Below are 26,089 nucleotides of genomic sequence, written 5' to 3' on the forward strand. Positions count from 1 at the left end.
AGACATGCCAATATTATGAGACCAAACTATATCTTAAACTGTTTTTCCTGTTGAGGAGTATGAAAGAACTCTTCACTGTAGCACAGGTCCCAGTTTTTGGTTGGAATATAGTCACCGTAATTTTCACTGTCAATAAATACTGCTGGCTAATTCAGAGGTGACCTGTGGAAGCAACACATGCTCTAAGAACTCCTGTTTCCACTGTCTGGCATTATTAGTGTGTCCTTACTTAGACCTAGCTCTTCCAGAGAGAGAGCTATCTGCTTCTCAATGACTGCGTAATGGTGTTGACTTCTAGAGAAGAGTAGCCCAAGAGCCAAATATTAGAGGTCTTACTGCTTCCCTTAAGTGCATGGCAAGAGAAAGAGGGAAAGCAAGGTGATAAAAGGACTGACTTGCTTTGCCAATGGCCCAGCACTGGTCCATTTTATAAAGTCTAGCACAAAAACCACTCTTTTGAATTAGATACTGTGTATATCCTGTGTACTTCAAGTCATACCAGCATTCCCTACAATAGAGCTTAGGAATGCTATTTATCTTGTACTCAGGCCAACTGTGTGGCTCTCTACTGAACAGCTGGTTCCCCATCCACCTCGAGGGCTACCTAGTTCATGTATAAACAGTATTTTTGCATCAAAAACACTAACCCCATGGAAACTAATTGTTCATCTACACACACACGCGCGCACACGCGCGCACGCATTCATGCACACATACGCACACACAAGAAGGAAAATCAAGATGGGGCAAATTAGGTCAGCGGTAGGAGGAAAAGACAAAACAGGGGGAGCCTGGGGTTTGTAACTGAGATGTGGCATGCATTAGATTTGAAGTCAGGTTACTGAAGCCCCAGGTTATGTTCCAAGGTCTAAGCAGGACGTCCATTGAGTCTTTGATTCCTAAAGACATTTAATGCCTTATAAAAGAGCTTTGCTATATCATTATTCCTAACTACCTCAGAAGTAAAACGATATTTTTAAAGTGTTCAGTATTTGTATACCTCTAGGCTGAATTAGTAAACTACAAGAGACCCAATTTATAGCCACAAAATGAGGATCTAGTGTGGGTCACTGTCTACACACTTTTTAGTAAACACCAGTGTTTCACAATCTATTTTTTGTTAATTATTATTTTATTAATCTTTTAAGAGACAGGGTCTCATTCTGTCACCCAGGCTGGAGTGCAGTGGTGCGATCATAGCTCACTGCAGCCTTGAGCTCCTGGGTTCAGGTGATTCTTCCTCCTAAGCCTCCCCAGTAGCTGGGATTACAGGTGCATGCCACCATACCCAGCTAATTTGTTTATTTTGTTTTTGTAGAGATGGGATCTCACTGTTTTCCAGGCTGGTCTGAACTCCTGGCCTCAAGCGATCCTCCTGCCTCAGCTTCTGAAAATGTTGGGATTACAGGTGTGAGCCATTGCACCTTATTTTTTGTTAATTATATTACTACACATGTTCAGTTCATTATGGATACTTCTTACCGGATATCCAATCAGGTAGGGCTACCAAATTGGTAGTTATCATATCCTAAAATTTAGGCCATCATTTTTCTTGGATCAATGACTTTCTATCTCCTTCAGAGCCTTACTTTACCCATCTACCCAATCTCTTATAATCAGGAGAGCTCTGACTACATATAGACTATGTATTTCTGTTTCTACCCAAGATGGAAAAAGTGTAACTATTAGACACATTGCATTGCACATCAGCCAAGGAGGTGGTCTTACACATTCTAATAAAAGGGTTTGTGTATTCAACTTAATAGCTAAAACATTACCAATAATAATATATATGTGTACTCTTCCTTGATCGACCTATTCCTTAACATTAGATTTTTAAACAAATCCCTTCTGGGTGCCAGCTTACTGCTAAATCAAGGCAAACAATTATTTCCAACATTTTGTTATCATATTTTAAAGTAATTATTTGCTTTATTAGGATGGGAACTCTGGCTGTACCCTCTCACTCCCTGGCCCCAGATTTAACACAGCATTTATTTCACAATATTTGTGCAGGGCTTTATTGAACCAGGGGACACACCCATGAGTAACATTGATTTCTCTTGGTGGTGACCCAGCCGGAGCATGTCAAAATGAGTACCTATCTATTCTATTAAGATAATGGAGGAAAAGAGAAGCATGCCATCAAGATAAAGGAACACAAACTACCACATTACCTTGAAAACAAATCTGAGTATTTGTTGTGTGTGAACACATTATCAGTGTTGCTTGTGCAAGAAACAAGGCTTTTGAGCTGGAAGGCAATTTCAAAAGACAACACCTGTTTCAAAATAGGGCAAAGAGTTCACAGCTGCATTTTGAAATTTCAGTGTGCACTTTTATTTCGGGATGTTATCCATATAGGCTTAGGAGATGTAAAGACGGAACACCACAAGAGGACAGATGCGCATGAATCAAGAAATTCTATTTCCTATTTAAAATTCAGAAAAGATTGTTGCTACATACACTAGGTTGTTAACTGGGTACACTGATCAGAGCTTCGATAACCCAAGTAAGTGGCAAGGTGTTGATACACTTGCAGAGTATCAACTGAGCCTAGCTGACAGTATCTAAAAATGTCCTGAGCCTAGCCCATAGTATCTAAAAATGAGATGGGAAGAGCAAGCACTCCACTATCTATGGAGGACAAACACCGCCCTCTACTGGCAGACTGTAACTGCTATATAGTCAATATGATGAACATTTTCCTCAACAGTCACTATCATGAGACATAATCAGAAAACAAAAGCTTTTAAATAATTTGAGGTTTTGTAACTAGGGGTTACCAGGATTTTCAAGCAAACTGAAATATTCAATGAGAAATCTCCTTACTCAATGGTTTCCGATTTTTCCCATTAAATCTTTGATGTAACTCATTGGACTGGTTCAAGTATCACTGTTACTGGGAGATGTGAGAGAACAGCAAAATGCTCAAAAGCTCAATACCAGGAAGAAGGTTTAACAGACCCATTTATACCAAATGGAGCTGGCTTTAGAACAAACAACTGTGATAACTTAAAGCACACAGAACTGATTCAAACCCTTGTTGTACTACATACTAGCTACATCAGGTGCCACATCAAACCTCAAACTGAACCAGATTATTTTTTACAAAATTGGAAGAACAAACACTTGCTGAACTCACACTGTTGGAAAAATTAAATGTAATATGTGTTGCACAACTACAGTGTAGTACTCCATACCAATGTTCATGGATAGGAGTCTAGGTAGCTCCAAGTTGTGTTTTACCTCTCTTTATCTGTTTATCCACTTGTTGGTTTTTGAAATTCTTTAAATCAGACTGCATTTTTCTTCAGCACTGTCCTGAAACATAAAATTGTCTATGTCATCCATAAAATACCTAAGGATTATGAGGAAAAGTAGATGGTTAATGTTCATCCAAAGTCAACGTTAACCTGAGACAACTGAAATAAATGTATGTGGGTAGGGTGCTTGCACCTGTAATCTCAGCTACTCATAATCTGAGCTACTGGGGAAGCTGAAGCAGGAGGATACCTTGAGCCCAGGAATTTGAGACCAGCCCAGACAACATAGCAAGACTCTCATATCTCTATAAAAGAAAAAAATGGCTGGGAGGGGTGGCTAACACCTATAATCCTAGAACTTTGGGAGGCCGAGGTGGGCAGATCACTTGAGGTCAGGAGTTCGAGAGCAGCCTGGCCAACATAGTGAAACCCCGTCTCTACTAAAAGTACAAAAATTAGCCAGGTGTGGTGGCATATGCCTGTAATCCCAGCTACTTGGGAGGCTGAGGCAGGAAAATTGCTTGAACCTGGGAGGTGGAGTTTGCAGTGAGCTGAGATTGCACCACTGCACTCTAGCCTGGGTGACAGAGTGAGACTCCATTTCAAAAAAATATAAAAAATGAAAAATAAGGCCAGGTGCAGTGGCTAACGTCTGTAATCCCAGCACTTTGGGAGGCCAGGAGTTAGAGACCAGCCTGGCCAACATGGTGAAACCCCATCTCTACTAAAAATACAAGAATTAGCCGGGTGTGGTGGCGGGCGCCTGTAATCCCAGATACTTGGGAGGCTGAGGCAGAAGAATCGCTTGAACCCAGGAGGCGGAGGTTGCAGTGAGCCGAGATCATGCCATTGCACTCCAGCCTGGGCGACAAAAGCAAGACTCCGTCTCAAAAAAAAAAAAAAAAAGTAAAGTTAGCTAGAAGCATTTAATTTCAAAGCCAAATTTACATTTATAGTATTTAGCTGACAAGGCAAGTATGTAAACAAGAGGAAAAGTTGAAAAGAAAAAAGCCCTAATAGCTACAATATCAGCCCTGTTCTAAAGAGGGATCTTGTACCACATTCTCCACCTAAGGAGTAATCTTTAATTCAAAATTCAGTGTAGTTCTTATGGGTATTTGGAATTGAATCCAAGTGTGTTTTTGAGTATAAACATTATCTTTTATTATATATGATTGTTAAACTTTGCTTTCCACAACACTTCATAACCTTGGATGTAAACATGAGAAAAAACGCTAATTAAGAATCCTTATGCACCCAGTCCAGTGCTCCCTTAATCAATCAGAAACTGGTAAATCCACTGCTTCTTGATTCCATCCTGAGGTATTGACTTTTGAACCAAGACATGCTTATCTTTTACCAACAACAGGGAGGGTCACAAAGTTTCTAAATAATTTATTAGGGAAATAAGTTCCCCCAAAGTCAGGCTGGACTGAGAGCTGATCATCAAAGCTGTGTAAGTTAGTGTGTTTGCTTTAAAGTATTACAAGAAGTACACAGAGCACACATCTGGGTTATAAAAGCCCTTTTATAAAGCCATTTTTAAACAAAACAAAAAAAAAGTTTACAAAAGAAAAAAGATACAGAAAAAGAATAACTTGCTTCATATGTCCCAAAAAGAGAAAAAAATAAAGGGGACTATGCCAACATGCTCAACAATAAAGGGTTCTTTTTCTTATTTTTTTTAATACAAAATACAAGCAAAGGATACACATACTTAAAACAGAGCTCAGGAGCAGACACGCAGTCCTGGAAACCCTTCAATAAAAGCAAAGCAGGAGTTTGTTTTTTCTTTGTCTATGCAGATACATACAGAGACTGGGATATGTAAAAATTAAGGATCACAAAAGACCATCACACGATTCTACCAATGCATGTTGCATCTATAATTCACGAACATGGTCAACAAAATCATGTTCACTTCAACCTCATTTCATTTAAATTAAAGAAAAAAACCCTTTAAATAAAGTGGTTACATTCAAACTTTAACTTCCTTAGTACCATGCTGCAGATTTCAGCACTGTTAAGGTATTGCAAGAACGCCCAACCCTCTGGTGTCTGATCATGTATCCAGCAACATTGCAGTATGAAGAAAAGAGATGCCCCGGTCTCAGCCCATGGACTAGTTAATACAGTAAAGCAGGTTCCTGTCTTTTACCCTTCCTGCTCAGAACATAAAAGATTAAGGACTAAAATCAAGCAACTGGGAGTTTTAGAGCTGGCAAAATGAAGTCTAAAAGATAAATCAAGGCAACCAATTACTGAGAACCTGGCTGTTGCTTAACCTGGCAAGTCTAAGTCTTTCTTTAACCTTGTAGGAATTAGATGCATAAGGTTTGCTGCAACATGTTCATGGTAAACAAACTAAGTAGAGCTCTTATTTACAAATCTGGTAACAAATACTTCTGGAGGAAAAAGAGAAAAGAATTCACTAAGTTCCAGAAGACAAAGCTTTAATTGCCAGACGTATACAAACACACACTCACACACACACACCCACACAATACTTCAGGGGTTTTTATACATGTTATTTTAGGGCATAAGCTGAGTACTATACCCCCACACCCCATCAAAAAAGGAACAACAAAAAATCCCAATTTCACCCTCCCCCAGTAATCTAGAAAACCCTCCCTTCACCCCTGATGTACAAAGTGTATGCACAACGGTGGCATTCTACCAGCCACACAAAGCATGCTCAAACAGATGTCACCAGTTCAGTCACTCCATTGGCATGGCAACAGGCAGGTTTACGGGATTTTTCCCAATAGTGGTTATTACACAGTCAGCACCACTGTGAATTCTGTGAATTTGAAAAAAAAAAAAAAAAAAAAAAGTATAATTTACGGATTCAGGATTCAAAAAGAATAATTTGTATCGAATTTATCCCAGACAAAGGGAAAACTGGTTGCAACTGAAACTTGGCTATAGCTTGATGTCCCAATATTCAAACAATAAACCACCTCTCCATTTTCAAGTAAATCCAGCTTCATCCACAGAGAAACAGACAATTTTCTAACCTCAAGAGCAACCAGCTTGTTACATTTTCTCTATCCTGTGGCAGGAAATGCATATTACTTCTGTTCTGTTTAAGTATCTCAGTCTAAATGCCATGAAGACCAGAGCCCAGGTTTCTTCCCTTTCAAATTCTTAAGGTGAAAGTTTTTTCTTTTCAGTGCAGCTACCAATGATGCAGGCAAAGATCTGTTCAAACCAGCACTCATTCTACAAAGCTGCAACAATGGCCACCATGATCTTTTATAAAGCTTTCCCCGTTGCTCCTGATATTTATTTCTGCTTTTGTCTTACACTCAAAGCATCTCGTAAAAGTAATTAAAGAAAAGCACGATTCCCTTCCCCAACCGGTACTTGAAAATCCACTTATCTGAATGTTCACAGATAAAAAAATCATTAAAAAAAAAATCAAGTTTAGTCTAGCTGACCATATTCACAAGTGTTAAAAACTTTACTGGTGTATAACCTCAAATTTCACTCTTGATTTGTTATCTATAAGAAAATGCTATTTGAGCCAGTACCAAATTAAGTATTAAACTGAGGATTGAACTGGGGCAAACAGGTTACTGTGGAAACAGTCAGTATGTAAGCTCCTTCAAGGGAAATCAACTACTATTCCTCAAGATTAAAAGATGTCCACACTCATTACATTACCTCCCTACAGGAGGAAACACCCTTTAATTTTCCCTTATGGAATCAATATGGAGTGGAAATATGAAACGGGGAGATGTTTTAGAAAGCAAGACAAATCTACCTACCATTACTGGAATTAAAATGTATCCTCTGGGCCCACTCCATTGATTCCGATCTGAGGTGAGGAGGACTAAAAGCAGCAGCAGGTTACAGATAGATTGAATAAGGTGTAAGTATGCTACGTATGTCTAGCTGGGGAAGGGGGGATCTGGAAAAAAAATCTTAAGAACTAGAATGTAGTGTCAGTCAGCATAGCTGCCGAAATCTACGTTGTAGAGGTAAACCTAGCAGAGCTAATACAAACAAGCACCTTCAAAGTTAACGTCCCACTTCCTGAGCACTGCAAAATACGACAGTGAATGCTATTGCCATTTCACCATAGGCACACTAGAGAAAAAGAGGAAGGTTAGTCAAGGGTGGTGCCAATGGCCAGTCAGTATCGGCTTACAGCTTGTAGTGCATTCTGACATCACTATCAAGCCTGACTATTGAGCACCTGTATCCAGTTGAGTCACCACCACTGTCCTCCAATTTGCATGCATGATTTGAGGGGAAGACTTTTAAAGTGTTTTAAATCATCAATAAAAAGTGGAGAAAACAAAGGTTATTCAGAGCCTGTCTCACTTGGGGACACAGATCCTTCTGTCCAGTCTATCAGAAATATAGAGTACATTTTTCAATCTAATGAATTAATTTTAAAAGGGACTCTAAACAAGAAGCCCAATCAAATGCACACAAGTAACCTAGAAGACATGATTACCTCTAAAATATGTGCGTATATCACAGAGATGTTAGTGCAGATTAATATATTAAACAGACTGTTACACAAACAATTGAGGCTGAAGTTTTAAAAGCGCCCTCCCCCCGAATCTTCACGAAACATAACCTAAGAAAAGCCCACATGTTACTAGGAATGTAAGACTTAAAATTATAAACTCCTAAAAAATAGAAGTGCATGGTGGAAACACTGATCGGTCTTTTACTATATGAACACAAACCTCTTTGTTAAAAATGGATACCTGAACAAACCCATTTAGGCAAACAGATTAATCTTTAACACCCTCATTACAAAGTTCACAACTCTGAATTTAACCATCATGAAAGAGAATGATCCAACTGCTATTTATGTTCAAGTCCTGTATTTTTGGCCATGTACTGAAAACTCCTTATTCATTCTTTAACACACAGTGCAATAGTGAAATGACTCTGCCACTGTGTGTTTTTTAAAAAAAATCAGAGTAAGCATGTTCCTAGTAAACCACAAAGTAGGATATTGAGGAAGCAAATCTAGATTAAAAGGCAGGAAAAAAAAGGCAGAAGTTAAATTTCACTAATTTTTCAATTTATTAGCATACCAGGACCCTTTAAACCTTGTTCCCATTAGCGCCTGGTATCAGATGTGAAGGATCAAACCTATGGATCTATCTCCTGACTGCTTTTATAAGGCATGCAAAAAGTCTATTATCAACTGCACACAGGCCTGCTAAAATGCCTGGTTTCTCTAGTCCCTCCTGCTTTAAGCAGCATAGCAGTAAAGCAGGGGTTGGACCAACTAAAAAGACAAGAGCTAACTTGAATTGTATGGGAGCAGCATTTAACATATTCCTAGTCAAGGACAGGATGGGAAATAAGTGAAGAATAGGGCCAGGAAAATAGTGTCCTATAGCAGAGGTGGTCGGCACTCAGGGCAGTGTGTGCAGTGGTGCCCTACGAAGCAGCAGGATCACAAGGATGTACTTCTTATCACATTTCTATGAAGAAATGGGAAGATCGGGATATGAAAAAGAAAATGTTCTAGCCCCAAATAAAAGCAGAACATGGTTAATGGGACCTGAATGCACATTTATAGCATAGAAGAATGTCAATTCTATCTCATAAAGGAAAAATCTCAACTCTTTGTGACTGAGTTTCACATTAACTGGAACTTTATTTGCTTAAAACCCATTGTCAGTTTGAAAAGAAATCCACTGTGATGTGTAGAATGATCTCGTCGATTAAATTCTAGAGTATTTTTTTTTTTTTTTGATTCTTGGTAAAATTTTATCCAAAAAACAGGATACATATATATTTAGAGAAGGAAATATGAAATCAAGAGTGATTTCAGTTTTGGAGGCCCTTGCTTATTTATTTATTTATTTAGCTCCCTAAAGACTGTAGCAGGATAAAAGGATCACTGGCTCCGAGTCTCTTTGAGATAACAAGTGATGAAATAAAAAAGAAAGCCCACACCCTCAAATAAAGTCAGGTAACCCCACTGCCCACCCTCCCCACAAGGTAAAAAAATGAGTACTTTTAGTAACAGTTCAGAATTCATCTTTATCTCCTACCTGCCTCATCAGTGGAAGTTTAAGGTCATGATTTTTTTTAGATATTGATACTTGTGTCTATAGACAAATAAACTCTATTAGATGACAACTGATTTTTTAAAAGTCTAGGTAAAGGAGCAATCATTTTGAACTAAAATCTATGTTTTTTGATTACTATTCAACTTGCTATTTTTTAGCAAAAAGCAAAGTTTCAATAATGTTCATCTCAAATCTTATTGCTTTACAACTGTGGTATACCTTTCATTAAAAACAAAAAGATGAAGCAGTCAATCCAGTGATTAATTTGACATGGCTTTCATTGGGAAAGGGGAGGGCTGGCAAAGAGACCAATAGACAAAAAGGTGACTTAAACACTTAAACATACAATGGTTTGCTTTTAAAAAAAAAAAAAAAAGAGAGAGAGAAATGTTACTTTCAACAAATGGAAAAAAGCACTGAAAGCCCATGAGTCAAGCCATAGCCAAAACCATGTTCTATCTTAAGTAGGTTCTTTTTTTTCCTCCCTCTTTTTTCTTTTTTTTTTTTTTCTTTTTTTTTAATAAAATCTCTCCCCAGACCATCATCACTTCTAATCCTCCCCAGACGGGGCTTCATCTTCAGACCCTTCATCCCCAGATTTCTCGGGTGGGGGGCTTGTAGATGTTTTCTTTTCTGGCGGGCTTTCTGGTTCCTCATCTTCTTCTTTGGGAGAAGGAGTCTTTTCCTTTGATGCCTTTGAAGCTGTGGGGCGACCCACTTTCCCTTTGCCTTTCACTGGACTTGGCGTCACTGAAAATAGAAAAATAATTTGGGGAAGGGAAGAGAAAAAAATGTCTTTAATACAAGTCAGCTACAAAATAAAACAATCTGTAAGAATAAAATCTATAAAGACAATACGCAACTTACTAAAAATCAAGGTGGGCACGAGGGAGCGCATATATCCCTAAGTAAATCTATCTCAATTTCTAAACTGTTCATAAGTTACTATACTATGTTGCAGTATTTCCCATCAGTTTTTACCAACACTCTATGATGTTAACAGTAATACCTGTAATGAAGAAGCACGTGCACAACATCCTTAATTGCTTGGTAAACTAACAGTTGTTTATGCTAAAAGTTGTTTATAAAAAGCAGGTCAAAAAGAGGGAAGGAAAAGAATTAATCTGATTCAGAAACTAAAGCTATCAAATAAACATTTGATAGTTCCATCATTCCTAACAGTAGGAAGTGATAAACAGAAGTTTAACAATGACTAGTTCTACCTAACAGAATAAAACCACCTACACAAAAAGCAAATTGATTTCTGATTTAGTTAACAAATTAGTTCCAACTAGGAGAACCCATTAGGGCGCAGAAAAAAATTAACTCATGTCATCAAGTGTGGTTTTATTCTGATAGTACAGAGGATGGGGCAGAGTTCAGAACATGGAACTTAAATGTATTACTCTAGGTTTGTGCATTTTCACAATTAAGTCTTTGCTGGCTGCTGAGACTGTGATACCAGTGAGGAAAAAAGAGCAGTAACAGCTATGATGATACAGCATTTCTACCACTGTGTCTGAAACAAATAGATCATTCTCTGAAATCTTGCTCAAGTACTGGCAATAGTTGAAGAACATGGCTAAGCCCACTAGACTCTTAAACAGGCTAGTGTCTTTATTAATAAGAGATACTTCCAGTTGCAGAATACAAGACCCTTTTAGATTTCTTGTATTCCTGCTAAACATCAGGTCAATGCCAAATCCTAATGAAGAATTTCTGTATTGAAAATAATGTTTCTCAAAATTTTTAAAGCAGTACATTTAATTTCACTTCTCCAGAACTTACCTGTAGCCTTTAGCCTGGGTTTCGGCATTTTCTTTTCTTTTCTTTCAGGTTTGGACTTCTTAACCATCTTTTTGTTTTTCTTTTTTGAACTGCCATAGTCACTATCATCATCATCTTCCATTAGGAAATCTTCATCGCTGCCGGAATCTTCTGAGAAGAAAGAAGAATTTCAACGTCTAACTTAATGTACGTATCCTTCCAAGTGAAAAAGGAAGAGAGTACTAAGAATGACTAGAGGGTGGGATAGGAGTCAAACACCCTTGGATTCTATTTGGAGCTGTAGCACCAATTTGACTGGAGTCATCACCAGCCTCAGTTGTCAAATGGATTTTGCATGCACCTTACATGAGAGAGTTACATGAGTGATGTGTTTGAAAAGTAGACTGAAAACAGGAAGAGTAAGAGCTGATCTGAATCAAAACTGAAACTATCAAATAACTTTTGGTAGTTCCATCATTTCCATGTAGTACTGGTTGAGACCAGGGAAACAAAACTGAACCGACAGGGCCTTTTTGGTCCAATTATGAATAAGTGAAACAAGAAAACCAAACACGAAACAAAAATACACAGAATTAACTAATCTGGGCCGGGTGCCGTGGCTCACGTCTGTAATCCCAGCCGAGGAGATTGGGAGGCCGAGGCGGGCGGATCACAAGGTCAGGAGATTGAGACCACAATGAAACCCCTCTCTACTAAAAATACAAAAAAATTAGCCAGGCTGGTGGCGGGCACCTGTAGTCCCAGCTACTCGGGAGGCTGAGGCAGGAGAATGGCGTGAACCTGGGAGGCGGAGCTTGCAGTGAGCCAAGATAGCACCACTGCACTCCAGCCTGGGCGACAGAGCGAGACTGTCTCAAAAGAAAAAAAAAAAAAAAATGAACTAATATGACTAACCTGTGAAACACCTAACTTTTGTTATGAACATTTTTTTTTCTGTGAAAAGAGGTCTACAACCTCCTCCACCAGGGCAAAATACAAATCTCTATCACAGTGCCTAATGTGACTGTTACTTAAGCAACTGTTCATTCAGTGTTTGAACACAAACATCATTAAATAAAGAGTGCAACCATTACAAATGGTGGGCAATCGTGAGAATCTCTGAACCTTTAAAATATTAACAGGAACCAACACAGTCATCTCTTTTAACAGGGAGTATCTATCCAATTTAAGGGACTGGTTGTAACATTTAGCATCCTAGAAAATGCCAAAGTAACCAAGGTCACAAACTACAATTATGATCAAACGACCAAAGTACACAAAACAACTTCACATACTCTCTTGGAACGGTGCCTCATCCTCCTCTTCTTGTTCTTCCTCACTGCCCACATCTTCCATGAGCATCTCCCTCTGTTTAGAAGCTGCTTTAGACGCCGCCTGCCGTTGCTGGCGCACGTTTTTATGATCTTCTTTTTCATCTTCACTATCCTCTGCAATATCAGAATTACCATGACATAATGATTAAAGAATTTTGTATTTGACAAGATAGTGCAAAAGATTAATAATTGACTGAAAATGTAACTGACTGAAAAAGCCAACATAGTGGCCAATATAGGATATAATCTGCAGCTTTATTTCATTGTAAAAGGGCAAATTCTATCCTTCATTTCTGCAAAATGATGGAATCAACTCAAATGCCCATCAGTGATAGACTGGATAAATAAAATGTGGTACATACACACCATGGAATACTATGCAGTCATAAAAAGGGAAGGAGATCATGTCCTTTGCAGGGACATGGATGGAGCTGGAGGCCATCATCCTCAGCAAACTAATGCAGGCACAAAAGACCAAACACTGCATGTTCTCACTTAAAAGCGAGAGCTGAACAATGAGAACACATGGACACAGGGAGGGGAACAACACACACTGGAGCCTGTGGCGAGGGAGGGGGCAGGGTAGGGGGATGGAGAGGGAGAGCACTAAAAAATAGCTACTGCATGCTGGACTTAATACCTAGGTGATGGGTTGATGGGTGCAGCAAATCACCATGGCACACATTTACCTATGTAACAAACCTGCACATCCTGCACATGTATCCCAGAACATAAAATAAAAATTAAAAAAAAATTCTACAAAATATATAAAGGAGGACCTAAATTCATAAAGAATGAGCTTGGACAAGACTATGTACCCACTAATACATATAAAGCAACAAAGACATGTAATTTTAAGCAGTAGCTAAGCTGAATTAAAGCGTGAACACATAACTCCTATACTTTAAAGTTACATCACTGCTTTGCTCTAAAATTATCAATTACATTCAAATCTATGTTCACTGTTTTTAAAAGCTAGTTAGAAAAATATCTTAACATAGTATGAGAGGGAAAGAAGAATGTCTTCCAATAATCTTTATTCTAAGACATAAAACATGAAAACCCTAAAATAATGTCAAACTGTTATCCTTTATAATGAATGGCTTGTGACCATTTCAATTTAGAGGGGATTGAGGAAAATCTTTTTTTTTTTTTTTTTTTGGAGACAGAGTTTTGCTCTTGTTGCCCAGGCTGGAGTGCAATGGCGCAATCTTGCCTCACCGCAACCTCCACCTCCCGGGTTCAAGCGATTCTCCTGCCTCAGCTTCCTGAGTAACTGGGATTACAGGTACGTGCCACCATGCCCGGCTGATTTTGTATTTTTAGTAGAGACGGGGTTTCACCATGTTGGTCAGGCTGGTCTCAAACTCCTGACCTCAGGTAATGCACGCTCCTTGGCCTCCCAAAGAGCTAGTATTACAGGCGTGAGCTACTGTGCCCGGCTGGAAAATCTTTAAAATACATATTTAGATCAACTAGTGAAAGATGTTTGGAGAAGCCTATAAAAAATTTACTTTCACATATTCTTAGAGTCTATTAATTAAAAATAATATATATATATATTTTAAATTTGGAGTCTCACTCTGTCACCCAGATTGGAGTGCAGTGGCACAATCTTGGCTCACTGCAGCCTGTGCCTCCTGGGTTCAAGCTATTCTCCTGCCTCAGCCTCCTGAGTAGCTGGGACTACAGGCACGTGCTGCCATGCCTGGCTAATTTCTTGCTGTTGTTGTTGTTTGTTTGTTTTTTAAGATGGAGTTTCGCTCTTCTTGCTTAGGCTGGAGTGCAATGGGGGGATCTTGGCTCGCTGTAACCTCTGCCTCCCAGGTTCAAGTGATTCTCCTGCCTCAGTCTCCTGAGTAACTGGGATTACAGGCACCCGCCACCACGCCTGGCTAATTTTTTAAAGTTTTAGTATAGAAGGAGTTTTGCCATGTTGGCCAGGCTGGTCTTGAACTCCTGACCTCAGGTGATCTACCGGTCTTGGCCTCCCAAAGTGCTGGGATTACAGACATGAGCCACTGGGCTCAGCCATATTTTTGTATTTTTGATAGAGACAGGGTTTTGCCATGTTTGCCAGGCAGGTCTTGAACCCTTGACCCCAGGTGATCCACCCGCCTTGGCCTCCCAAAGTGCTGGAATGGTGGGCATGAGTCACCATGCTCAGCCTAAAAAAAGCTTTTTTAACACACAGTTGTGTTTGTGAATAAATTTGGTTAAAGGGTAGGCTGCCAGCCTATTGCCTCTGGAGTAAACCATATTTGCATTAGTCTCTACCTACAGCCCTTCTCCTGAAGTTTTAGGCTCCCTTATTCTGTCAAGGTTAAGTGGTCACTCTTCTGAAAACACTTCTAGTCCTATGAGCCTTGCCATGGTCAGTGTTCAAGTCATCTCTTTCACTTTTAAAAATCTCATCTAGAGACAAACAGAATAAAGCTGACATGGCAGACCCAAAACTAAACCCACTTGGTAGAAGCTTAGTTTAATACTAGTACAGAGTTATTTATCCAGAAGTACTCAATAAACTAGCAAGTGTAAGAGATTCAAATTAGGATTTACAAGGCAAATGAGTGAAAGCATGTACTATATTATCACAGGATCACCAGATAGTGCAAAATTGATTAATATAGTTTCTTTTCAACTTAGGTAGCCAGATAGTATACTTGAACAGACGGGAAAGCAAAACAGCCAAGCAGAGTGAATTTAGCTGAACTTTGTCTCTCCCCTTTGTATTAGCTAAACAGCAGTCTCATTTAAAGGGAGATCCAGGGAGACAACAGCAAGGGAATGCAAGTGAAAACTAACATGGCTGGAAGTAATATGGATTAAAAATCTCAATTCTTACAAGATTAAATTTAAAAATAAATACCAAGAGCAAGTAGAATCATCAGGACTGAACATTTTATTTGGCCATGGAAACTCCGCATTAATTCATACTAATTCTTTTAAGTTAAAATTTTTACAAAAAAAGCTTTCTCTATGGCTACTGTTTCAAAAGACTATGTCTCCGCTAGAAACAGTGGGAATGAAACTTTCATTTGCTTTTCCACCCAGAGTCCACCACTCCCCCTTTTTAACGCCTCTATTTTACCAAGTTTTATATTTATATATTATTCTATTTAGTCTGATGTCTTTTGTTTATGTAAATGATTTCTAATATTGACCATGCATAATAATGTGTAGATACTTAAAGAAAACCAAGCCCCAACATCCCACTGAGATCTATTTAATCAGAAATTTTGGGACAGGACCCAGAATATGCATTTTTAAAAAGATTCATAGATGACTGTAATAAGCCACCAGGACTGAGAATCATTAGGAGCTCTTTGAAGATGGAAACATCTTTGTAATCCCAGATTTGCAACAGTACCTGGCATACAAATCGCTTATTAAAACATCTAATAAAATAATATATAAATAGCATTATACCTCTTACATTTAAAATAGTTTACTACCTGCTGAGTGAGAATCATCCTTCTTGGTCTTCACATCTTTGTCTTCTGAGTCCTCACTATAAAGGGAGGCAAAAAAGCAAATGCATGTAAGTCTTAGCTCAAAATTTAAGTGAACACAGATCTCTGATTTCTGACTTGAGAAGTGAAAAATACCTCTTCTATATAAAATGTTCAAACAAATGCTAAGGAATACTTTATTTCCTTACTTTACAGGGATGCTGGTGAACAGGCACAATTTTATCTACGTTACAAACTACTGCTTCCAAAGACTCAAAGGAAAAAAAGAAGGTGTCTCAACACAGGCTGGAATTTTTTCACCTACGGACAAAGCTTGGTTCACAAGAATATTTAATAAGAAAAATATTTATTGAATAGAGGCAGAGTATAAAATAGTAAAATACTAAAAGATCACTAAATATACATGTGAAAAACTGCTAAAATATCTAAAATTATTAAAAGGAATTGTAGTCCGGGCATGGTGGCTCATGCCTGTAATCTCAGCAGTTTGGGTGCCTGAGGTAGGCAGATCGCTTGAGGCCAGGAGTTCAAGACCAGCCTGGGCAACATGGTGAAACTCTGTCTCTACTAAAAAATACAAGTATTAGCTGGGTGTGGTGGTACATGGTTGTAATCTCAGCTACTCAGGAGGCTGAGGCAGGAGAATCACTTGAACTCGGAAGGTGGAGGTTGCAGTGAGCTGAGATCACATCATTGCACTCCAGCCTGGGAAACAGAGCGAGACTCCATCTCAAAAAAAAAAAAAAAACCAAAAACCAACCAGAAACAGGAATTGTAGTTCAGTTATCTAACTTACAATATGCCTAAAAATGTACCTAAAACAAAATGGAAAATAAATTGATTGAATTATCCCCTATTAATATTTCCTTCCAATATTTCTTTGCATCAGAAACATCAACATATAGTCCTGCCTGGTGGTACCATGGAGAAAATAAAAGTGAGCTCAAAATCACTCTCCAAAGTAAAATAAGATGTTAAGGAGCTTCAAAGCTCAATGGGAAGTTTTTAAAAACAATTTTTAGTCACAACCTAACACATTATGTCTTCATAAGTCTTAACTCCAGAATCTGGATTCTAGTATCCTATCTCTCTGTTAATTTACGTATTTTTAAAAATAGAGATGGGGTTTCACCATGTTGCCCAGGCTGGTGTCAAACTCCTGAGCTCAAGTGATCCACCTGTCTTGGCCTCCCAAAGTGCTGGGATTATAAGTGTGAGCCACCATACCCAGCCCCTAGTAGTCTATCTCTTTGTCATTAGTTAGTTGTATGAGCTTAGGCAAATCATTTAGTATTCTTCAGTGCTACAATTTTATGATTCCATGCAAAATTCTGAAGAACAAAAACCAAAAACTCGCACATAAAAACTGCCTTCAAAGTTTTCCTTTCTCAAATAGCAGGTCTTATAATTATTGGTATTCCCCATACTCTAGACCACACTCAAATGAGAAAATACTGAATCCATGATTCCTAAGCAAAGAGAATGATCAAACATATTCCTTTACTAAGCAACTTGAATCCAAGACACTTTATAATTCTGAAATCTGTGACTGTTCTGTATAAATGTTTTTTATGCAAAATAAGCACCAAATTCATAATTCTAACACAATGATGAATTATATTATTTTTTCTACCTCTTTTATTGAGTTTATAGACTACATTAATCTTTGAGCACCACTACAGCAAAATTAAGTGAAGGCTGAACTTTGAAAACAGAAAAATCAACAGAGTGCTGGTCTGAGAATAAATACACAAGGCATACAGATAGGAATAAAACCTATATTTATTTCAATCCTTCCAGCACTTAGAATAATAAAATCAAATGACTGCAACAAGAAAAACTGTAAGCTAGAAGTTAATTATGTAAATGAGACATTATAACATGCCACAAAGCAGGTCTTTCCTAGGAGAAATAAGATAATGAACATAATGAAAAATAGTTCTGAGTTGGGCTGCCATATAAAACTGTTTGGCCGGGTGAGGTGGCTCATGCCTGGAATCCAGCACTTTGGGAGGCTGAGGTGGGTGGATCATGAGGTCAGGAGTTCAAGATCAGCCTGGCCAACACTGTGAAACCTCATCTCTACTAAAAATACAAAAAGTAGCTGGGTGTGGTGGCGGGCGCCTGTAATCCCAGCTACTCGGGAGGCTGAGGCAGGAGAATCACTTGAACCCGGGAGGCGGAGGTTGCAGTGAGCCGAGACCATACATACCATTGCACTCCAGCCTGGGTGACAGAGTGAGACTGTCTCAAAAAACAAACAAAAAACTATTTTAGGCTAGGCATGGTGGCTCACACTTGTAATCCCTGCACTTTGGGACGCTGAAATGGGAGTATTGTTTGAGCCCAGGAGTTTGAGACCAGCCTGGGCAACATGGCCAGAGCCCATCTCTATTAAAAACAAACAACAACTATGTTAGACATACACCAAGAAGCTCTAGATGGCTTGTTTCCAAACAGTATAATTCTGTATTATTTTTCCTTAAAAGCACATTTCTGAAATGCTCCAGCAAAAAAAAGTATTAGAGGTTGTCAACATAAATAAAACTACTAGGTAAATATATGAATTTAATAATGATTTTGGTGCTCCAAGATTCTTAGGAGAACTAGTGAGAAATATTTCATTTATTTGAACTGCTCATTTGTAACAGTATTATTTGGAAGCGGTATAGAGCTCTAATGGTTAAAAAATGTACTTTGGAGTCCAACAGACATGGTTTCAAAACCTGTTTGTCCATTTGCTGGATAACTTTGGTTAAATCACAGAACCCCTCTAAGTTAATATTTACCCAAATAGAGATGTTGTGAGAATTAAATGATAGTGTATGTAAAACACATAATAGAGATTGTCACATACTAATCATAAACAGTAGCCATCATCATCACTATAATCACCATTATCACCAAGAAGGTCTTAAAGTTACATTATACCGAGTTTGAGAGTGTGTATACCTTTACTAAGCGGACAGAAATTACAATATCCTGTTCCCCCCGCCCCCCCACCCCCCCCCGAGACAGTCTTGGCTCTGTCACCTGGGCTGGAGTGCAGTGGTGCAATCATAGCTCACTGCAGCCTTGAACTCCTGCGCTCAAAGGATCCTCCTGCCTCGGACTCCTGAGTAGCTGGGACTACAGGCAAGTGCCACCATTCCCGGCCAAATTTTATATTTTTGTGTAGAGACGTGGTCTCCTTATATTGCCCAGGCTAGTCTCAAACTCCCGGCCTCAAGCGATCCTGCTACCTAGGCCTTCCAAAGTCCTGGGATTACAAGCATAAGCCACCGTGTCCTCCTAATATCCTGGTCTTATGAGGCAAAATTATAGTTAAAATCACAACTCATTTGTAAAATGAAGGGAAAAGAAACTCTCCAAAATGGTTAAATTATTTAAACAAAGGAGAATTGATTATGAGACAGCAAAATGCAGCAGGCTATACAACTTAAGATTCTACAAGCTTTAGTTATAATTGTGCCAGTGATTTGTGACTGAATGGGATATACCACTTCTTTTTTGTTATCACTACAATGAAAGTGTCAATATTAACCTTAGATAACAAGTTACATACTCAAGCACAGCCTGAGATAATATGAAATATGCAAAATATTAAGTGGACAGTAAGTACTTTTCAAAAGTATGAGATTCCAACAATTTAGAGATCAGAGACTACTCTCATCTCAGAGCGGTGACAAGCAGGAACAGAAAAACAATGCCTCTTACCTATCTTCCTGTGAATTCTTTCCAGATCGCCTCTTATTTTTAGCTTCTCGGGGAGATGATCGAATTTTCTTAGTGGGAGGGCCCGAATCTCTTCCATAATCTTCATCTAAACAGTGTTTTTCAAACTTAATTAACTATGATTTTTGCATGTTAAAATCACCACTATATTTACTGACACAATTATCTCATGCTGTTTAAATGGTGAGAGGAGCAGGATTTCCCAAATAGTTTCTTTCAGTTTTAAAAAACTAAATTATTTCCAAACCAAGTCCTATCACCTTAACTTCATTTTTGCATATTACCCTCTAGTCCTTATGATATATATTTCATCTATTTTTAGCTAAGCCTCTCTTATCATTTTATACCCTCCCCTTCTGATTTCAACACCTTCACACTTATTTGAAAATTATCGTAATATGGTTGTATTACCAACATTTCAGGAAGTAAACACAATTACTATTACTAAGCAAATTACTTTTAAACTAAAGTATTAAATACAACATAATCTTGCATTTGAAGAAAATATTTCCAATTTCAAAAGCCCTATAAAACTAACGAAAATGACTCTACCTTAAAAGGAAATTATTTCCAAAACTGTTTACTGCACCATTCACACTCACACACACACGATGGCGAGATGCTGGAAGCAGTCCAGAGCATCAGCAATTATTAAGTGGTCAGAAACATTATAAATTCCATTATGGGATATTATATAACCATTGATAGGAATTTTCCAAATACCTTTTAATAACATAAAATACTCAAAATAAAAATAACAGTATATCACATATTAACAGGATTATTCTAAGTAAATATGAAATACAAACATTTGAAACAATTCCTGACATGTAGCAAGCATTTAATAAATATTAGTGCTACACATTACTTTTTTTTACTCTTCTTTGTATCTTTCAGTATTTTCTAAGTCTTCCCAAAGGGCACATATTATCTTTATAAATAAAAGTTAGAATAAGAAGAAAGAAAAAAGAATAGTAAACATATCTGGAAAGTAGTGAGATTAAGGAGACAACTCTGAAAAAACCTCTTACGACTAACACTTAGCTACAACACTCATTCTGTGATGAATTAGTTCACAAATCAAAGCTGTTTCACAAAACAGACTCTCATCTTAGTTGCTTTATTATGTAAAAACATAATACAAGGCACAAGTTTTATTGTAATAACAGCAGGAGCTTTTTTTCCCCCTGCAAAGTGCTGGGATTATAGGTGTGAATCACTGTGCCTGGCTTGTAGAATAATGTTTTTTTTTTTTTTCAGACAGGGTCTCTCTGTTGCCCAGGCTTGAGTGCAGTGGTGCCATCTCGTCTCACTGCAACCTCCGCCTCCTGAGTTCAAGGGATTCTCCTGCCTCAGCCTCCAGAGTAGCTGGGATTACAGGCGCATGCCACCACTCCCGGCTAATTTCTATATTTTTAGCAGAGATGGGGTTTCACCATGTTGGCCAGGATGGTCTGGAACTCCTGACCTCAACTGGTCCGCCCACCTTGGCCTCCCAAAGTGCTGGGATTACAGGCGTGAGCCATGGCGCCTGGCTGACAGCAGGAGATATTTTAAGTAATGAACACTATATCAGAATTACTGGACATTTAAACTTTGGACTCCAAAACCAAGTAAGAAAAAAATGGTTTAATGTTTATTATAAATGATTTACCATGGAAAAGTTAAAATCCATGTAAGTTCAACTTTTGCTTTGGTTGACACAGATCATGACATGGTTTTGGTAAATACTCTAAAATAAAAAAGTAAAACTTATTCCAAAAGCATAATAAAAGTATATAAGCTGGTAACCTCCACTGGTTCAACTTACAATTTGTTGAAACCATAAAACTTACCTGCATCATCGGATTCCTGAAACTGTGAGTAATCAACAACCTTCCTATTTCTGTAGAAAGAAGAGACTCCAATTAAAATCATAAAACTGTAGGATTTTTCTAAGACATCAGAACACACATTTCTCTTTCATAAACAGAACTGAAGTAGCTCTTTGAAAACTATTTAATTGCCGGGCATGGTGGCTCACACCTGTAATCCCAGCACTTTGGGAGGCCAAGGCGGGCGGATCACCTGAGGTCGGGAGTTCGAGATGAGCCTGACCAACACAGAGAAACCTCATCTCTACTAAAAACACAAAATTAGCCAAGCGTGGTGGCACATGTCTGTAATGCCAGCTACTTGGGAGGCTGAGGCAGGAGAATCGCTTGAACCCAGGGGGTGGAGGTTGTGGTGAGCTGAGATAGCTCCACTGCACTCCAGCCTGGGCAACAAGAGTGAAACTCCGTCTCAAAAAAAAGAAAAAGAAAATTATTTAATTAATTTTTTGAGACAGGGTGTCACTCTGTCGCCTAGGCTGGAGAGCAGTGGCACAATTATGGCTCACGACAGCCTTGACCTACTGGGCCCAAGTAATCCGCCTGCCTCAGCCTCCTGAGTAGCTGGGACTACAGATGCATGCTGTCTAATTTTTTTCATTTTTTGTAGACAGGGTCTCCCTGCATTGCCCAGGCTGGTCTCAAACTCCTAAGCTCAGGCAGTCATCCTGCCTCAGCTCCGAAAGTGCTGGGATTACAGGCACGAGCCACTGCACCCAGCCAAAAAGTATTTTTTAAGGGCCCCCACTTCTCAAGCCAAAATACTTAACTTTCTGTTACAAGAAAGCCTAGTGTAAACCACAAGTATGTCAAGCTACAATTCTCATACTGCTCATCTCAGTGATAATTCCAATACCATTCTTTTCTTCTCTTTTTTTTTTTTTTTTGAGATGAAGTCTTGCCCTGTCGCCCAGGCTGGAGTGCAATGGCAAGATCTCAGCTCACGGCAACCTCTGCCTCCCAAGTTCAAGTGATTCTCCTGTCTCAGTCTCCCGAGTAGCTGAGATTACAGGTAACCGCCACCATGCCCGGCTAATTTTTTGTATCTTTAGTAGAGACAGGGTTTCACCACGTTGGCCAGGCTGGTCTTGAACCCCTGATCTCGTGATCTGCCCGCGTTGGCCTCCCAAAGTGCTGGGATTACAGGCATGAGCCATCGCGCCTGGCCTCAAATACCATTCTTTTCTACAAAACAATCTCCCATCTCTCCAAACAAATATACATAAAACAGCAAAATGAACCAAATCACCATGTACCTATATATTCATTATATACAAAGATACCATATTTATAAGCTAACATTGTAAATGATATCTTACTCTTACTGCTACACACATATATATGTATACTTGATAAACAAGGTTATTACTAAGCTTTTCAAGGCAAAGGCAATTTTTAGGTATAGTACAGTTACATTATAATGCACAAAAATTATGGTAATGTTAAGCCTTATACAGAAGGGGAAGGAAACAAATTAATTGGTCCAGTCAAAAGATGCTTTATTTAAAAAACTATGAAAGCCTCACAAATTTATGTATATCTATGTATTTGACTTTATTCTTTTGTTTCTAAACTTTTTTTTCCTTTTCCAATTTTACAGACCTGGTTTATCAGCAGCATTTTATAAAACTAGACCTAGGGAAATAACTAGTTCTGGGGATATATGCATGATCTTAATAAAGTGAATGGTTAGCCTGTCCTATTATAAAATCAAAACAGTGAGAATATTTGCACAATCTATTTGACTCTAAATGATTTTAAGTACTCCCTAGCAAGTAAGGTACCTTTAACATCTCAAACAAAGCTTCATTTCTATTTTTGTACTTTGCATTCTAAATCTAAAAGTTTAATACTCCTTCTCTAGAGAGAGATAGATATATGCTTCCATGTTAGTACCCAAACAGCCTGCCTGGCAAAAGAGCCTTAGATTAAAAAATGTACTTTTACTGTAGGCCTAACTCAATCAAGTGAATTTAAAAAATTAAGAGAAATATATGCTACCACCTATACTTAAACCTGAGCAGAGGGATATTCTTGGTTGTACAGATTAAGACATCATTTAAATTCAAAGACAGGATGGTCAGAATGCAAACACTGGTCCACCTTCTAGTACAGTATGTGGAGATGATATGGATGGAGGTGAATTATGGAAAAAATGGCTTGGGCTTATATGTAGAGGAAGATATAGTTACGTACTCAGCATTAGAAAGAGAAAAAAACAAGGCTCTTACGGAGTTCCACCTTCTGTTTTTCTTTAGTTTAATCACAACCATTAAATATACTCCAACTATATATTTTATTGTAAGAAGCTGAGTTTATATTACCAAAGATACCGTATTATTAGGGAAGCTAACTTTAAATATGACCATTAATTCCATATACATGAGGGACCTAGAGTAGATGAATTCTAGAGACACAAAGTAGAGTGGTGGTTGCCAGAGGCTAGAAGAGTGGGGATGAGGAGCTATTGTTTAGTGGGTTTAGTTTCAGTTTTGCAAGATTAAGAGTTCTTTACAACAATGTCAAATACTTAACAGTACCGAACTATATACTTAAAAATGGTTAAGATGGGCCAGGCGTGGTGGCTCGTGCCTGTAATCCCAGCACTTTGGGAGGCCAAGGTAGGCGGATCACAAGGTCAAAAGATCAAGACCATCCTGGCCAACATGGTGAAAATCCGTCTCTACTAAAAATACAAAAATTAGCTGGGTGTGGTGGTGCGTGCCTGTAAGTGCCATCTACTCGGGAGCATGATGCAGGAGAATTGCTTGAACCCAGGAGGCAGAGGTTGCAGTGAGCAGGGATCGCACCACTGCACTCCAGTCTGGCAACAGAGCGAGACTCTGTCTCCAAAAAAAAAAAAAAAAGGTTAAGATGGTAAATTTTCTGCTAAGCATATTTTATTACAATAAAAATATATTTTCTTTCTTAAAAATATGACTATGAAAAAATCTAATATTTTTGGGCTAATATGGAAATGCCTGCCATGTTCTGGCAAAACAGTGATTTTTAATGACAAATGCCATGAAAAATAGCATGATGATGATAATGCAAACATGACCATTTTCTGTATTATTTAGGATTAAAAAAAAGGAGGGTCATGGAAACAGGGGAAGGACGGTATCTAGAAGAGGAACTCTTACATCTTATCCTCTAATAATTAACATACAGGTTCTGAACTTGTAGGTATAATTCTAGCTTATCTCATGCTTGTGGGGTGGCAACTAACAGTATTACCCAGTTTCTGGGTACAACGTAGCAATAGATATATCCTATGAAACTATATAAGAATGGACAATCAGAATGGTAAATGATATATGAAGTACAAATGAATAAATTGAGAATATTTAACTTGTAAAATGGGAAAACATGTTAGCTACTTTAGGGCTTTGATGTGAAAGGAGTAGTAGAGGTACAGCTGAGCTTCAGCAATCCACATTAAGTGTAGGTTTGACATAAAGAGCTTTAACTGTTTGCTAACAATGGCTACTTCCTTACTCTATCACTAGAAACACTCAAGAAAGGTATTAATACAGAATCTTTGTACTAGGAATCCTGGGTTCTGGTTCTAGAATGTCAAGAACATCATATAATTCCTCTGGGCCTTACTTAGTTCTTCCTCTGTTGGAACTGATAACCTAAGTTGCTTGACAAATTTAAAAGATATTCTACACAATTAAATAAGTTTAAATAATAAATTAAATAATAAATATTAAATTAATAAATATAACGGTTGGCATTATATTAAAATATAATACAGAAAATGGTCATTGCAAATGATCATACTGCATTATGATCACAATACTGTTTTTCATAGTATCTGTCATTAAAAATTAACTGCCCTTCACAACAGAAAACTTAATCTCCTTATCTATCTAGACAGACCTACCTACCTATCTTCCATCCATCCATCCATCCATCCATCCATCCATCCATCCATCCATCCATCGAGACAGGGTCTTGTTCTGTCACCCAGGCTGGAGTGCAGTGGCACAATCATAGCTCACTGTAGCCTCCAACTCCTGAGCTCAAGTGATCCTCCCACCTCAGCTCCTGGAACTACAGAAAGGCACACAGCCACCATGCCTGGCTAATTTAAAAACAATTTTTTTTGGAGAGACGGGGCCTTTCTATGTTTCCCAGGCTGGTCTCAAACTCCTGGCCTCAAGCAATCATCTCGCCTTAATCTCCCAAAATGCTGGGATTACAGCTGTGAGGCCTGGCCTGTAACTTGTTACTTTAAACCTAAGACATTAAAAAGGATACTTTTTATTTAGTACATTTTTTTTCTATCCTACTTTTCAACAAACAGAACTACAGAAATGCCATGTAGACTATATTGACATTATATAAAAAATTAAATTTCAAAATTAAATTGAAAGACTATCCCCCTTCCATTGAAATACAAAATATTTTAACTTTCAATGATCTGAAAACAGCCAGAATTATCTCATACAATGCCATTTATCACAAAAACCATAAAATCAGTGTAAAGCAAATTCTGAATATAGAAGCAATTCTGCCTTATTAAGGACAATCAGTCAGAAACAAATATAGTCATCCATAAATGCTAAAGAGGGAAAAGATAAAATA

General features: G+C 38.2%; 1 protein-coding gene and 1 non-coding gene across 3 annotated transcripts in view; both read right to left on the bottom strand.

Annotated features, from left to right (window-relative positions):
* Window positions 1-4,776: 4,776 nt before the first annotated feature.
* NUCKS1 (nuclear casein kinase and cyclin dependent kinase substrate 1) overlaps window positions 4,777-26,089 on the bottom strand; it is a 36,945-nt gene continuing 15,632 nt past the window's right edge. Inside the window, exons 2-7 of one of the 2 annotated variants that reach the window (XM_005540610.5) lie at window positions 21,461-21,510; window positions 19,608-19,713; window positions 15,873-15,928; window positions 12,379-12,531; window positions 11,105-11,251; window positions 4,777-10,066 (exon numbers count right to left, since the gene is read on the bottom strand). In XM_005540610.5, coding sequence (XP_005540667.2) covers window positions 9,867-10,066; window positions 11,105-11,251; window positions 12,379-12,531; window positions 15,873-15,928; window positions 19,608-19,713; window positions 21,461-21,510 — 712 coding nt within the window. In that variant the 3' untranslated portion in view covers window positions 4,777-9,866. Of the gene's footprint in view, window positions 10,067-11,104; window positions 11,255-12,378; window positions 12,532-15,872; window positions 15,929-19,607; window positions 19,714-21,460; window positions 21,511-26,089 lie in introns of both variants that reach the window. The other variant, XM_045395866.2, reaches the window with a different exon arrangement.
* LOC123571078 (small nucleolar RNA SNORA72) lies at window positions 23,102-23,230 on the bottom strand. Its single transcript, XR_006695249.1, has one exon. It is a non-coding gene; the product is annotated as a small nucleolar RNA SNORA72 (small nucleolar RNA).

Source organism: Macaca fascicularis, chromosome 1 (genome assembly GCF_037993035.2).
Source record: "Macaca fascicularis isolate 582-1 chromosome 1, T2T-MFA8v1.1".
Classification (NCBI taxonomy): domain Eukaryota; kingdom Metazoa; phylum Chordata; class Mammalia; order Primates; family Cercopithecidae; genus Macaca; species Macaca fascicularis.